At 42.8% G+C, this 15,694-nt stretch overlaps 1 protein-coding gene across 1 annotated transcript in view; it reads left to right on the top strand.

Annotated features, from left to right (window-relative positions):
* The window catches only part of camsap2a (calmodulin regulated spectrin-associated protein family, member 2a), a 32,597-nt gene that overhangs the window by 1,422 nt on the left and 15,481 nt on the right, over nucleotides 1–15,694 (top strand). The window contains exons 2-4 of the mRNA XM_030784152.1: nucleotides 2,059–2,318; nucleotides 12,562–12,723; nucleotides 13,885–13,968. Coding sequence (XP_030640012.1) covers nucleotides 2,059–2,318; nucleotides 12,562–12,723; nucleotides 13,885–13,968 — 506 coding nt within the window. The remainder of the gene's footprint in view (nucleotides 1–2,058; nucleotides 2,319–12,561; nucleotides 12,724–13,884; nucleotides 13,969–15,694) is intronic.

The following is a 15,694-nucleotide window of genomic DNA, read 5'->3' as shown; positions in this document are numbered from 1 at the left end:
GAACTATTTACAAACTGTGAAGATCTACAATATTTCTCCTTTTGTTTTCAGAAAGCTCACCCACACCTCTGTACCGGCTAGCACGAAAACAACCTCTAACCAAAATCTTATATAAACACGCTGACGAAAAATCATAATTTTTGAACATTTTTTGTGTAGTTTTGTTTTTCTCTTATTCTCTTTTATTTGCCTTGTTTCTTGTGTTTTTATCGGGAGCGATTCTCTCCCCACCATTCTCTCAGAGAGGCTGAGAAGGCCGTCCACCATCTGGGCGGCGTTACGCACCCTCATTAAAATGTAGACTCAGCTGTTACCATCCATACTAAACATCCTCAGAAAACGTCCAAGGGACAGATTCGGTTGCCCGTAGCTCACTGTCTATTTACCTCACTTTGAATTAGCGCAAAATAAAAGTAAAGTTGGACCGTCACGGTTAACGTGACTGACACCTGCACATGAAGCTCTCGTGTTCACCTAGCTGTTTGTGAGGTATTTTAATTGTTACGCAACCTGCAGATATGCCACCCATAGAATTTTCTTCTTTAGTTTGCTACTTATACATTCATGACGAATAGGAAGTTGCTGTGAGTGTATCTGAATTTGTATTGGAGAACCCAGCCGTGCGTTACCTACACAGATATGCTGCTCAGATGTATGTTGTTTACGATCTAAGCAGATACTCCACTTAGATACTCCACTCCGCGTCTAAATTTGTTTTTTGTTCAACCCCATTGCTGTTTCAGACATAGAGATGAGTTTGAACAATGACCCCAGCTTCATTTTCCTTGTTCTATTCTTTAAATTCATTTCAGCTGCTCGTTGGCATATAGCATTATTGTCAATAAGTTCTAGGACAGGGTAAAGATTCGCTCCAAAATACACAGCTGACAGCTCCTGTTCGTGTAAGGCTGTCTGTCTCGGTGGATTCTGTTCATTTAAGGATGTCTGTCTCTGTGGATTGTGTCTTAAGTATCCCCTCTGCTGTTGAATAATTGACCCAAAGCTCTGATATTCTGTCAAGCTGTTCCTGCTCTCTCTTACTCACAGCCTGAATCCTTTCTTTCTTTCTTTCTCTCTCTCTCTCTCTCTCTCTCTCTCTCTCTCTCCCTTTCTCTGGCATGGCTTGTGAGGAGCTCCTCAGTGCACACAGAGCAGCAGAATCTTTCGGTTTCCCATATAGTTTCCATGGTAACCTGGAGAGTCCAGCCTAAGAGGGTTGTGTTTTTGTGCTTTAAGTTGGTGGCACTCATTTCTCTCAGAATCGACACTTTGATGTGTTAAAGTCAAGTCCCGACGCAGATCTGTATTATCCTGTATTAGTGAGACGAGATAATGAGTTGTATTTATGAAACAATCGTTCGTGTGTCTAAATGGGAGATGTCTACGATGTCAGTTTTCTCTTTGTGTGCTTGTTTGTATTAAGACCATGGTTTCTTCAGAAAATCTGTGGTTCTGCTCAAGGTGGGATTTTGTGAACACGGTTGTTATGCCGATGGGATTGTCCGGAGGGATTAACAGTATTGATCTGTCATAAAGAGGACTGAGTATGGTAGACAGAAGGACGTCAGCAGTCAAAGACACGCCGACAGATACATTCTCTGTGTTTTAACAACTTTGTGCTAAACGCAAGTTCAGTATTTAAACAAATGTTTGTTGGTTTTCCAAATAGATAACGAGACCTCATTGTTTTGCATTCAGAGCATTAGAGTGGAGGTTTTGCGCCCCCCCCCCCTCTCTCTCTCTCTCTCTCCCTCTCTCCCTTTCTCTCTCTCTCTCTCTCTCTCTCCCACTCTGTCTCTCTCTCCCTCTCTCTCTTTTCAACAATGTAATTTCAAGAGACACAGCACTGAGCACAATGCAACACAGAGTGTCTGTTTTGATGGGTTTTTTTATTCTGTGTAATTAATTAAGAATAATAATAGGAACACTACTCTCTACACTTCAGTCAAAGTCATAAAGGCTTTTACCTTCTCTTCCTGTCCCCTACTGCTCCCATAGCCGAGAGGACTTTTTCCTTTCTATCTCCCTGACTTTTTTTCTCTCTCTCTCTCTCTGCAGACAGCGTACCTGATGACTTGAAGAAGCCATTCTACACAGACCAGTATGAGCAGGAGCACTTGAAGCCCCCGGTGGTGAACCTCCTGCTGTCGGCCGAGCTGTACTGTCGGGCCGGGAGTCTGATCCTGAAGAGCGACGCCGCCAAGCCGCTCGTGGGCCACGATGCCGTGATCCAAGCCCTGGCCCAGAAAGGCCTATACGTCACCGACCAGGAGAGACTCGTCACGGAGAGGGACCTGAGAAAGAGACCCATACAGATGGTGAGAGAACAAACACACACCCGCACTTCTCCCCTCACCGACCGGCAGCGTTCTCTGCTGTTTTACCTTTCTTTCTTTCTTTCTTTCTTTCTTTCTTTCTTTCTTTCTTTCTTTATCTCTCTCTTTCTCTCGCTTTCATTCTCTCCTCTCTCCCTGTTGTGCTCTCTCTCTCCCTCTCTCTCTCTCTCTCTCTCTCTCTCTCTCCCTCTCTCCCTCTCTCTCTCTCTCTCTCTCTCTCTCTCTCTCCCTCTCTCTCTCTCTCTCTCTCTCTCTCTCTCTCTCTCTCTCCCTCTCTCTCTCTCTCTCTCTCTCTCTGTGGTGGTAGGTCTTTACAGGAGCAGCGTGAATGCTGCCTCAATCTAAACTAATAAATGAATTAAAGCATCGTTATGGCTCACAGCTCATGAGGTGGTTTTAACTGCATAAATCCCTTGATATTGACATGTAACAACTGTGTTGTTATCCGCCCTGCTTCTGGCTTCTTCTTAAATGATTACTGGACCGTTCATCCTTAGTGATCCATTGACGTTTCACCTTTTTATTTCTGTTGTATTTCTTGTAATTATTCCTTAGCTGCATTGAGCCTTTTTTGTATTACAGTCAGGGCAGTTTGTTTGACTTGTTTATTGACATGTTTCATACAGTTTAAGTGTAGCGTTCGGATGCTGTATCTATCCGAGTTTCCATACAGGTTGAATGCCCCTCCCCTAATGAGATAAAGAGGCGGTCTCCGATAGATTAGAGTAAGTGATTGACACATGATAGTGTTCTGAAACCCTGGTTCATGTGTTTTAGGTAGCGAGCGTTTTTACCACAGAAAATCACGTGTTGCCTCACAGAGCTCAGGTGAACACTGCTAATGCCTGCCTGTGTTACATCTTTATAAACTAGACATTGTAATAGTCATATTCCTCACAGGAACTATGGCCTTGTTTTCAATTTTTGTTTAGGTTTTTTAGTTTTTTAATAATTCCTCTGTATCTTTTAGCGTGTTCGTACTGAGCTGGAACAGGAGTAATCCTAGTTATGTCATACTGTGTGAGCGTGTGTGTTTGAACGTGTGTGTACATGTGGTGTTTGTGCGAGGCAGAGAGAGAGGGATACAGAGGGTGAGAGAGAGAGAGAGAGGGATGCAGAGAGAGAGAGAGAAAGACATTATTCACTTGATTCACCCCATTGTTTTTTTTAATTAAACCCTCTGAAGTGTGAGTAATGGTCGTTTCTCTCCGTTCTGAAACTGAGCTCCAAATCAACTCATAAAAGCCACGTTAGCTCTTGCTTACGACATTTTCAGAGGAGAAAATTTTGACTGCTGAGTGCTGAGTGTTGACAATATTGTTGTCAAATATTCTCATAATAAATTATCAAACACAAATACTCTCTTTGCCTGCTTGTATGTGCTATTAGTTGTTAAAGATAAGAATTACAGATTATAGATTTTCTGTCTTATGACATTCTGCCATTTAGCTGAATCGTTCTAGAATATTGGCAGATAGAATGCCCCCCCCCCCCAAAAAAAACAAAACAAAACAAAACAAAAAAAAAAAAAAACAAGGGAGCTGTCAGGAATGTTTCCAGAATGTGACGGTGTTGATGAAAGCTTATTCAAGGCTGTGTGTCATGGAAAAAAAAAAAAAGCCTATTTCAAGTAGGGATGTGTGGAGGCTAAATGTGGAACACTTGTCACCACTCTCTGTACCTGCTGATGTTCCTCCAAGAGAAAAAGGGTGTAAGGTGTTAAGCTTTTGGCTGCAGTGTATCAAAAGGTCCTGCTCTTTTATGTTTAACTCTATGTCAGACATGGCCGTGTTTTAAATACCTCCGTTATAGGACAGGGGGTTTGAAGTGTGTACATTTGTGGGTAATTTGTGATATGCCCATAAACGGAGTTGTAAACATGTCAAACGCGGGATATTAGTGGACACGCGTAACACGGACAAGCGGTGGTATTATCATATTAGCGTGACCGCATTGCTTTCAAATGCCGTGAGGGATTAATTTAGTGCTATCAGTCTTTTGGCTCACTCTGCCCCGGCCTGCTGCATTTACGCTCCAACCTCTGAGGCTGTCAAACTTCCTCCCTGTCTCTCTCTCTCTCTCTGTCTCTCTCTCTTCACTCTCTCTCTTCTCTCTCTCTCTCTCTCTCTCTCTCTGTCTCTCTCTCTTCTCTCTCTCTTTCTTTCTCTCTCCCTCTCTCTCTCTTTCTCTCTCTCTCTCTCTCTCTCTCTCTCTCTCTTCTCTCTCTCTTTTTCTTTCTCCTCTCCCTGAGTCTCTGATGAAGCAGTTCTCCTGAAGAAACATAGCCTCATTTGCAGCTGCCGCCCACCCACCCACATTCTATATTACACAGTATGACACTGTGCCGTGTCATGTCTAAAAATACGCTCATTTCAGTACACACTGTATGTATCACTGGACTAAAGCCATCATTGATTTGATTGGGGGATTTACCAGCAGCTACGGAGTGTGGAGTGGGCCAAACTATGTCACTCAGAAAGAGAGAGAGAGAGAGACGGAGAGAGAGATGGTCTTTTTAAGCGTTCCTCTTTTAGTTTGAATGAATTTTGAGAAAAGAACGTTACAAAAGAAGAACTGCATCTGAGAGAGCTCTGAACGCAGCCAACGGACTGGCTCTCTCATTCAAGTCGCTCTCGTCCACTTTGCGCGTGAAGAGAATACAAATGAACGGCATCGCATTCCAGAACTCTCCGGAGAAGTGTAACGGCATACCGTAGCGACGAGCTGCGCGGCGGATCTGTCTGCTCGCCGGTGTCCTTCACGGGACGTCGTCAAAAACGTAGAACCCCCCCCCCCCCCCCCCCCCCCGAACAGTATCTAGGCAGAGCTTTTTCCCCCTTAGTTCCCAGGGCTCTCTGTGGTGTGAGGGAATGTGTTATGTTTATGGCTTGTTCTTATGAATAATTCACAACGGACGTCTGTCTGGTAGGAACACCGAAGGGCTGAAACCTGTTGATAGCTGAATTTAATGAAGGTATTGTTCGACATAGCGGTGTGAAAGGGAACGCTGCGTGGGCATCCTGATGAAGCACCATCCTCAGGCTCCGGTGTAGGGCTGTAATGGCCTGTGATGAGGAGCTATGTAAGTCAGTGATGAAATGGGCAGGATAGAGAGGGGGAAAAGAGTGCTTGATGCAACAACTTTTTTTTTTTTTTTTAAGCATCACATTTAGCAGAAATGTAGCTGCTCGAAAAAAAATCCCACATATGTTAACATGTTCTCATTAAAACACTGATTAAATTACTGTAATTATTACTAATCACTAAAACAAAATTCTGTTTTGAGATATGATTTAGGAATAAACAAAACAGGGAGGGTAAAATGTTTTGCAGCATCAGGACAGAGGAAATTCTCCTGCTGAAAATAACTGAAGTGATATTAAAAAAAAAACAAAACACAGAACTGCACATCGCCAATATGTTTTAATATTTAATATGTCTGTTAAAAATAGGTCATTAGCTCTGCCAGCATGTGTCACTTCCTCTCCAACCTGTGTCCATCGCCATGGCAACAGTTCAGCTTCTTCTTCACGATCGTCTTGCCATATTTATGGTTTATGGTTTCTGCTGTCTTTTTTTTTTTTTTTTTTTTTTTTTTTTTTTTTTTCTTAAACAGGAAGGATTCAGCTTGAACTGATGTCAAGATGGCTTTTCATAGAGGTCTTTTTTTTTTTTACATCACAGATTTAAAGGGTTCTAACAGAACACACACACACACACACACACACACACAAATACACGGAAACGTGAATCCAGGATAAACAAAAAGGATCTCTTGGTACACTGTGAGTTCTGCACAGATGTTCAGATCTTCGTTAAGAAGGCTTTTTTATGACAGAATTCCCCTTTCTGTTTATAGCTCATCTCTCCTGAGAGGAGAGCAGTGTTTTTGCTGAACTGGGAATGTAGAACCTTTTTTTAGACTTAGTATTTTCTTTCTTCTTTTTCTTGTTCTTAATGTTCTTTTTAATTTTTTTTTTTAGTGCTCTTATATACCATTTAGTGGCTAGAAACAGTGTCTACAGCTCTTTTTTGTTAGTCAGTCAAATCTCAAAAGAAAAGTGACTTCTCTGTTTACAGATTCGAGATTTTTGAAAATCATCTTCAACTTTAACAGCACTCTTAATTAAACCTCTGCTTGTCGGTCAACGTCTGCGGCTTGTTTCCAAAGTCGTTTCGCTGCCGCACTTGAACTTGAGGGTCGAATTTGGTGCACGGGAGACGAAACTTGATGTATAATTCACAGTCACAGACACAGTGTGCTGTGGTGTAAACATTGACCTACTTCCTCGAAGGGCGTTTATCCTGGCACCCACCTCAGCGCGCCCGCTAAGCAGGCACTTTTCAGTTCGTACCTCAGTACGAAGGCTGGGATCTCTCCAGTCCCTGGCGTTGCCCTCACAGAATCGTCTGTTTAATCCACTAAAGACGGACGAGTGGAAGCTTTTTTTTTTTTTCTAGTTCTCCACGCCGCTTTGAAAATGATAGCGTTTGTGCGGTATTGTGAATAAAACGAGGATGATTGCTTGTGTCTGGAGCCGTCGTGAGACACCCCTGCCTGACGTCCCACTTCCCGGCCGTTCCGTTGTCATGGTTACGTTCTGCGCAGGCAGGGGGGCGGGCGGGCGGGCATAGGCGATGGTGGGGAGGGGCGGCTGCGCTCCTTGGGAAGATATCTGAGGCGCCGACTTCAATCGGGCGTCCTCGTTTCCAGATCTGTCCATACCGTGGCAACCTTAAGAGGGCACCAATCAATTAGTGTACGCTGCAAACCTCTGCTCCTCACAAATTTTGCTTATTTGAATCCATTCACAGATCCTCAGATGAACTGGCAGCAGAACAGGTGGAATGTACTTCAGCACGACAAGAATGTCGGATGGGCGCTCTCGATGTTTTCCTTACAGATATGAAAAAGCATATTTCTCGTGATTTTACATGAACAAAATGCAATATCGTTGGAATTGAAGTGGGGTTATATCATTGGAAGAGAAACAGGAAGCCTTGTGAGAAGTGGGCTAACCCGTGGGTCGGGGGGGGGGGGCATGCTTTTAGTGGTATTGGCTTATTGTGGATGCCTCAGGGAATGAGGCACTTGGCAGGGTGACCAGGAATGGAAGAGGAGCCATTCTTTAAATGCCAAAGTGTGTTCAGACTCTGAACAAACAAAAACCTGTTTACTCAAAGCCTGCCATCTCTCACTGGAGGGAGCTCTCCAAATCTCTATAGAAGACTTGGAGCTGCAGCGACTTTTTTTTTTTTTTTTTAATCTAGTTCTGTTTGCTTAAGCTGCACCTACAAATCGCTCCGTTTTTGATCTCCATTGTAAAATATAGAAAAAATGGTCTAATATGGATTGGCGCAGGGAGAGATGACGGCTTGTATCTTTTTTTTGTGGGACGGCTCAAGCCACAAAGAGCCTATTCCAGCTAAACCCAGATCATCATTATAATGTTAAATGCTTTATCGTGAAAGACCGACGTAACCTGCGCCTCGTGAACCCATAGAATTTTGTCGGATTATTAGCCCCGATGCTACCTCGCCGTTTTTCAGCGAGCGAACGTCAGGGACAGAATTATATCTTAACATAAAGAAATGGAAGCGGAGGATTTTTTTTTTGTATCTGAGTCATGCCTGTTTGCTCGGTTAATCGTATTACTCAGATAATGTCGAGGTCTAAGAGGTGCGGCGTCATACCTCCGCAATCTTGTCTAATGAATTGTCTTTTTTTTTTCTTCACGTCTGCCGCACTTAACCACGGAAAACCTGTTGTATTCACAGATGGGGGCTGCTAATCTGTTACTTCTGCCAACTGCAGTTGTTTGCAAACATTAAGAATGATTGACAGAAAGGAAATGATTGCCGTTTAGAGTGAAAAGCTAAATGGTCTGATTCCCAGATATGTAGTTTTGCATTGATTATTGGACAGTCTCTGTATGGATGATCATTTAAATAGTATATTCATGCATTATGTCATCGGTGGCATAATCATCTCTTATCGTATAAACATTAGAAATGAGTGTTGATTGATGATTTCCCCCCCCCCCCATTGTTCAGGTCAGATTGTCCATACCAGTAGACAAAAGGTTGTTAGAGTGGGCGTTAGTTTTATTTGTTTGTTTGTTTGTTAATTTTCCTGTCCATCCCTGGTGGTTTTTGCAATGCCAATTCTGCCGCGGTATGGTAAAGAGCAGTATGTAACTATTATGTAATATATCTTCTTTTTCCATTTATTCAGAAGGACTCAGCATTTTAGAAACTTTTTTTTTTTTTGCACAAAGACGTCTAAATATCTCTCCATGCAGCACATCTGCCGTGTCCTTTTTTTAGGGATCCGAGATGTGAGGAGAATGAATGATGAATTCATATGGATTCAGCACTGAGTGCATTTCTGTGTCCATCCTGGATAGTGTGAGGTGAGCATCAGTGGAATGTTATACAACATTAATCTTTAACAAAAAAGAAAAAAGATATGAGAAAATGATTACAAAGCAGCTTTTTGGACAAACGGATGGAAACGATCTGATTTGGATAATAGATCTTAAGTGTCACGTTGTGTTGCAACGCCGTGATTGTGTGTTAGCTCGTACCTTAGCCCGAAACGACGTTATTTCAAGTGAAATGAAATTTTCTCGCAGGATAAGGGAAGACTTTACGCTTGTTCAAGTCATTTGCAGTTTGCTCGTTCGAGCGTGAGGCCAAGCCTGGCTAACTCAGCATTGCTCAAACGCTGAGATGCCTGGAAACCTTTTCACTTCCTAAAACCTGATGTTGAGATGTCCTAAAACTGCTTCTACTGAAACCTGTCAAATGTGTTCAAGCTAGACTGAGTGGATACCTGTTGAAACTCATAGCAGACAAACATCACTGCAGGAGGGAGTATTCCTGTTTTTTTTTGGGGTTTTTTTGTAAAAAAAAAGAAAGAAAAAGCCTTCCATGAAGATAAAATACACATCAGCGACTGGAACACTGACAATAAAAGACACACGGGCCATTAAAAACTGTCTAGACTCTAAAATGTTAAATCAATATTTGATTTATGTTTTTAATCATCTTAAAATGGGAAGAAACCTAGCCATGATAGAACCGGAGGTTTTCTTTTTTTTTTCTTTTTTCTTTTTTCCATATTTTACAGACATACTAGAATGTTCTTGCTCGTTTAGGAGGAAAATCAGATGAGGAGTCGAGCCCAGTGAAGTGAGAGGATGTGCTGACTCCGCAGGGTAGTCAGGGCACACTGCTCCACGCTCTCCCTCTCTCTCTCTCCCCCCCTCTCTCTCTCCCTCTCTCTCTCTCCCTCTCTCCCTCCCTCTCTCTTTCTCTCTCTCTCTCCCTCTCTCTACCTCTCTCTCTCCCTCTCTCCCTCCCTCTCTCTCTCCCTCTCTCTCTCTCTCTCTCTCTCTCTCTCTCCCTCTCTCTCTCTCTCTCTCTCTCTCTCTCTCTCTCCCTCTCTCTCTCTCTCTCTCCGTCTTGCCACAGGTCCTCTGTCTTTCCTTTGTCTCTTTCCGGCCCCAGATGAGGGAGACGTGACAGAGGAGCTGATGCCAAGGTTCACAGTCCTCATCCGTGATGGATGGAATGTGATAACTGCTCATAACTGTCGTCTACAGAAACAAATTTGGTTAGCATGTCTGAGCCCTTTTATTCTGTGCAACTGCCTCTGGAGTGTGGTGCCATAGACAAAAGAAAACAAACAAACAAACAAAAAAAAACTGTTTTGTTCAAAGATGTATGTAAGTCGTCATAAAAACAAAAAATATCACCCCCTTTCAGTTTAGTCTTATGATATCCATGCTACTGCAAATTTGATTATTCTTGCCTGTGCATTGGAAAATGTTGTTGCAATTTCACTTGATGCTCTGTAAGGAACTGAAAATTATACATGTTGCAAATATAGCCTGTACACGCGGCTAAACGATTTGTAGGTACACAGGTACACTTTGATTTACTCTAAAACACCCTAGTTAAAAGTGTTTTCTTCAAATAATCGCTCCTTCAAGCTGTTGAGGTGTTTTTTTTTGTTTTGTTTTGGTTTGGTTTTTGGGTGTGTGTGTGTGGTGTGTGTGTGTGTGTGTGTGTGTGTGTGTGTATGTATGTGTGTGGTTTTGTTTCCAGAGGAGTGTTTCAGTCAATAATGGAGCTGAAGTGCTCTTGAGTAACAACAGTAATGTGTTAATGTTGGTCTTTGGTTACACTGAGAAATAAGCAATACGCTCTGGTGCTGGATCCCACATGTACTAGATTAGTGAGTCAGCTCATATCACACTGTGGTATTTCCCCATTTAGCAACTCTATACCACAACAGACGCTCTCAAAAGAAAGCAAATCTGTGGCTATCACTTCATCCACACAGAAATGGAATCAATACATTCCTTACCTCTCTCTCTCTCTCTCTCTCCTTTTCTCTCTTTCTCTTTCTCTCTCTCTCTCTCTCTCTCTCTCTGTCTCTCTCTCTCTCCCTCCCTTTCTTTTTCTTTCTCTCTCTTTCTCTCTTTCTCCCTTTCTCTTTCTCTCTCTCTCTCTCTCTCTCCACTTTTCCATTTCCACTGGCCTTTAAAAAGGTTCCATCCATGTCTCCATGAGTTTCATTTGTGGTAGGAGAGAGGAAGTTCTCTTTTTATTATTCATTGTGGTGTACCCCAGAAGTAATGACGGTTATCTGTGGAGGAGTAATGTGTTGTTGCCTGGAATGGATAAATTGAGGGCAACGTCAAGTGCAAACACGGGATGTTATTAAATGCTTTCAGGATGAACGGCCCCAGTGGGAGTATTTGGGTGCTGTTCTGGCAGGTCATCGAGATGGTTTAATTATACGGCGTTTCGCACTGCTGCGATGGTCAACGCTTCTGCCGCAGAGGCGCTTGAGAAGCTAACGTCTTGGTTAGCGTTAGCAGGAGGGACAGTGGGTTCTTGTGTTGTTTATTTCATCATGATAAGGTCAGTGGTAATTAAGACTTCATTAAACTTTGGGGGGTTTTTTGGCCCAGTGTATGAGGTATGAAGTCTGACTGTGGTGTTCCATAATGCTGATGCTTCTGTGTGCGTTTTCACCATATTCTGAGCTAACAAAATGAAGGGGAAAAACTACATGCATCCAGGCCTTCAAGAAAGAGTTACCTCATTAACATAGGTTGTTACTTTTGTTCATATTTCATATTTGAGCTTTTGTTTGGCTGTAAAATGTGTTCAGTTTACTCTGCACTGAATCAGTCAGCGAGCAGAAAATTACATTAGGAGTAATAAAGGATGTTAGCGTAGCCTGCAGAACACAACTTTGAGTGCTCAGATAAATCTGATGTAACATGATGTAAATATTTAACAACTGAATTTTCTTTAAAACCCGTGAATGACATTCAGGGGCTGGAGAGATTTATGTGAACTCATATAAACAAGGAGATAGAATTGTTTACGTTTTCAGCCCTTGCCTACATCTCAGAGAACAATTTTCCGTGTCGTACTGGAAATATGAATATGAATTACTTCCACAGCTGTTGACTCGGCCTTTCGGACAAAATCAAAACCTTACCTTATATTTCAGGGGTAGCCGTAAATTTCTAAATTCGTATTCTTCAAGCTGTCTTAGGAATTGATCTTTAATAGGAGGCCATTTCTTAAATGTTGTCAGATTTTAGATTTTATTATCTTCATATGAGGAAGGCTTTGCAGCAGCTTAAAGAGAATTTTTTTTGTCGATCAATTTATGTTTGTTTGCTTTTTCAAAACTAATAAGTCAAAGTAATTACAGTTTTACGATTCAAAAGCAATTCATTTCTCATTAATTCTAAAATGTATAGAAAGTTTAATTAAACATAAATGCAGATGTCTTTTTTCTTTCAGACATCTTTGTCTTTTTAGTCCTCAGCTGTATGTACGAGTTGGAAATGAGGTAATGTCAGGGAGGGCCAGTAGCTCTAGCAGCAGGATCCACAAAGACCCAGTCGCTCAAATCTGTGTTAAGACTCTTCTAATTGGGTTGAGCAACAGGGGACAAACGCAGCTGTTTCCAGGGCAACAGCCACTGGGGAGGGGGGGGGGGGGGTCAGCATGTGATAGACACTGATGGAAAGATGTCAGTCGGATTACACAAGAAGAAAAAGTCAGTGATTGGGCTGGGTGGGGTGGTTTTTGAGGAGGGGGGGTCTCCTTGGTTACATCGCAAACCAATCAGATGTCTGAGGCTGAAGTGTTTTTGGTTGAGTTTTTTTTTTTTTTTTTTTTTATGTTTCAGAGCGCTCACTTAGCAATGATTGACACGCTGATGATGGCCTATACGGTGGAGACCGTGAGCGTGGAGAAAGTGGTGGCGTGTGTGAGGCAGTACTCCACCCTCTACCCTGACGAAGACGTCCCCTGCGACACGGAGGATGCCATCACCACCTGGATGAACAAGGTCTTCTAGAATGTTCTTATAAATTAAACAGTTTAAGACTTAATGGAACATGTTGTCTTCTACTGAGTTTCATGCATTAATAACACGTTTAATCGAAATATGTTCATGTCACAGTCCCTGTGTGAAAGCTATGCCTATTTTATCTATACAGTACCAGTCAAAAGTTTGGACACCCTTTCCCATTCAAGTGAATGTGTGAAAGTGGGTCCAAACGTTTCACTGGCACTCTGTATGTTCATTTTGTTGGTCACGTTATGTATGTTCAGTGTATTCTTGTGCGCAGTGCTGCTCAGTACGCACAGAGTGTTCAGTAGCATTGTTCAGTGAGGGCTGGGTTTGTTTACATTCCTTTGCAGTAAAGAAAAGTTCACTTCAAACTTGCTAACTAATGCTTTATATTCCTACTGATATCCTTATTCTTAAGAGTACATGACTCCTATATACATAGGTTTTTATGGAGATTGTGAGAGCACTATAGAAAATGTGTTTGACTGTATGTTTTTTTTTCCTCTGGGGTTTTTTTTTTTTTGAACTCTTGATTACATTCCTGTGGAAGTTATATAAGCGTATGAGTAGCCAAAGCCAAGGCAAAATCCACTTTCGACAGTCGAGCACTCTTATCCTAAAGGTTAAACCACAAAAGACTCAGAGACAAAGATGTTACAGATTCTTACTCCACTGAGATTCGACAAACACTTAAGAGATAGCTTTTTTTCTTTAAATCCTCCCCGTTAGGTCAATCCTTTCATCTCACACACAGTCCCATTCAAGTGGAGGAAAGAATGGTGCAGAAACACACACAAACTCTTGACTGAACTCCTGTGAGCATTCATTCAAAAAACACTGAGCCTTTTTTTTGTACTCCGTATGAAACTAAGGGATTCAAGGTGAAAACAGTACTACTGGGAAATTCATTTATTAATTCTAATTCAAAATCGAGTGAATTGGTCACAACTAATGTGAAGTGACCCAGTTTAAAATGGTTATCGTGTTTTAAGTTAAGGCGCATTGTCAAACAGCGTCCTCGTACCTTACGTGGATAAATACCATGGTTGTGGTGTTAAGCGTGTGCTTTGTATGATGAAAGATGTGGTGTGTATAACAAAGGTGTGTATAAGAAAGTCATGTGTTTTCTGTTTGTGTTTTTGTCTCGTTCACAAGGTGAATGAATATCTAAAAGACATCATCATGCAGGAACAGAGAAGGAGAGACACGCAGAACACGGAACCCGCGGATGCCCCTCGAGTGAGTGTTCGTTCTTAGTGTCTCTGTTCTTTAGAAATGACACGGCCTTGTGTGTGTGTGTGTGTGTGTGTGTGTGCGTATTATGTAAGTTTTTTTTTTTATTTAACTGCAGGACAGGTGAATGTGAGAAATAGGCCTTTACAGATTGCTGAGTGACGGAGAGAGACACAGAGTTCAGACATACAACCACTGTCCTGTACACTCAAGTCTTAACACATCCTTCACTGTTTTTGTGCATTTCTGGATGGTCCAAGATCAAAACCCTGTTGTCAAATCCTCATTCAACAGAAAGGATGCAATCGTGTAGTAATGTATTATATAGTCTACATCACTAAACCACAAGGTCAAACCAAATCCCAGCAGAGTAAACATGCAGTGTATGTTGTTGATGTCAGTCGTTTTGTGGGCGGCAAATTGTTAAGTGCTAGCTAAGGTGGTGGTGTCAGTTTTTAATGGCTTGTGACATTGTTATTGTGCAAGGGGTGTGTGTGTGTATATGTCTGTGTCTTTGTATGTGTGCGTGTGTATGTGTGTGAATCAAAAGGCACACGCTTTCAAACTCGTGTCAGCGTTGATGAATCCGATCTGACTGGTTGATATTACACGCGGGGCGTTAGCTGTGTGTGTATGTTTTGTCTTTTTTTGTTTATCGTGTTTCTTTCTCAGGAATCCCAGTGAGACAGCAGATCTGCTAAAGATGTCATTCTCATCCTCCTGTCAACCTCCTCGCCCTCCTCCGTCCCTCCCTTTTTTTTTCTTTTCTTTTTCTTTTTTTTTAACGTCAATCACGTGTTCGGTTTAGTCACCCAAAAAACTGCACAGACCAGAGCCCGCTGGCCACGCCACTCATATCACCGCGTAAAGCGTAAAGCTGACAGACAGCAAGCCAGTTTACTGCGCTTTGCAGTGACCTGCCTTAACCTGGGGTTTGTATGATTAGAGAGAGAGCCAGGAGATGGTAAACAGCGTGCATCGTGCAGCTCTGGGTTTGACACACAGTCAGGAACATGCCCCAGTAGACAGTTTGGTGATGAAAAACCATGATGATGAGCCCTTAAGCTTTTAAACCTTCAGCTGCCACTGAGACTACTCCCCATTAGCTGCTTTGTCATAGGCTGATTGCTGCAAGCTCAGTGCGCTCTGTGTGTGTGTGTGTGTGTGTGTGTGTGTGCGTGTGTGTGTGTGTGTGCGTGTTTGCGTGCGCCTGTGACTGTGTGTGTGTGCATGTGGGTATGTGTATGCATGTATGCACGTGCAAGTGTGTGCGCATGTGTGTGTGTGTGTATGTATGTGCGCGTGTGTGTCCCTGAGCGCGTGTGTGTATGTATGCGTGTGTATGTGCGCGTGCGTGTGTGTGTGTGCGTCCGCGAGCGCGTGTGTGCGTTAGCGTGCGCGGTTTCAGCGCGCTCGCCCTGGCCCGGAGGTTGCCGCAGGGCCGGTCGGTTTGATGCTGATATGAGCAGCCAGCTCGCAGAGGGAGCCATGCGTGAGGCGGCATGCGACCTTCCTCTCAACATGCCGCGTCTCCCCCAGCGCTGCGTAACCCTAAAGGACAGCATCAGCAGTCAGGGAACGAATCCTACCCTGTTACACAACAGGAAAGACAGGCTAAAACACACACCCCGCAGGCAACACACATACTCCACAGATATTACCCTCAGTACCAGTTTATCCTGTATCACTCAGCTGTTACCTCATTCCTGTTGATATGCTGATTAATGCGCAT

The sequence above is a fragment of the Chanos chanos genome, chromosome 9 (genome assembly GCF_902362185.1).
Source record: "Chanos chanos chromosome 9, fChaCha1.1, whole genome shotgun sequence".
Taxonomy (NCBI): Eukaryota; Metazoa; Chordata; class Actinopteri; order Gonorynchiformes; family Chanidae; genus Chanos; species Chanos chanos.
This window is presented reverse-complemented; position numbering and strand designations above follow the sequence as displayed.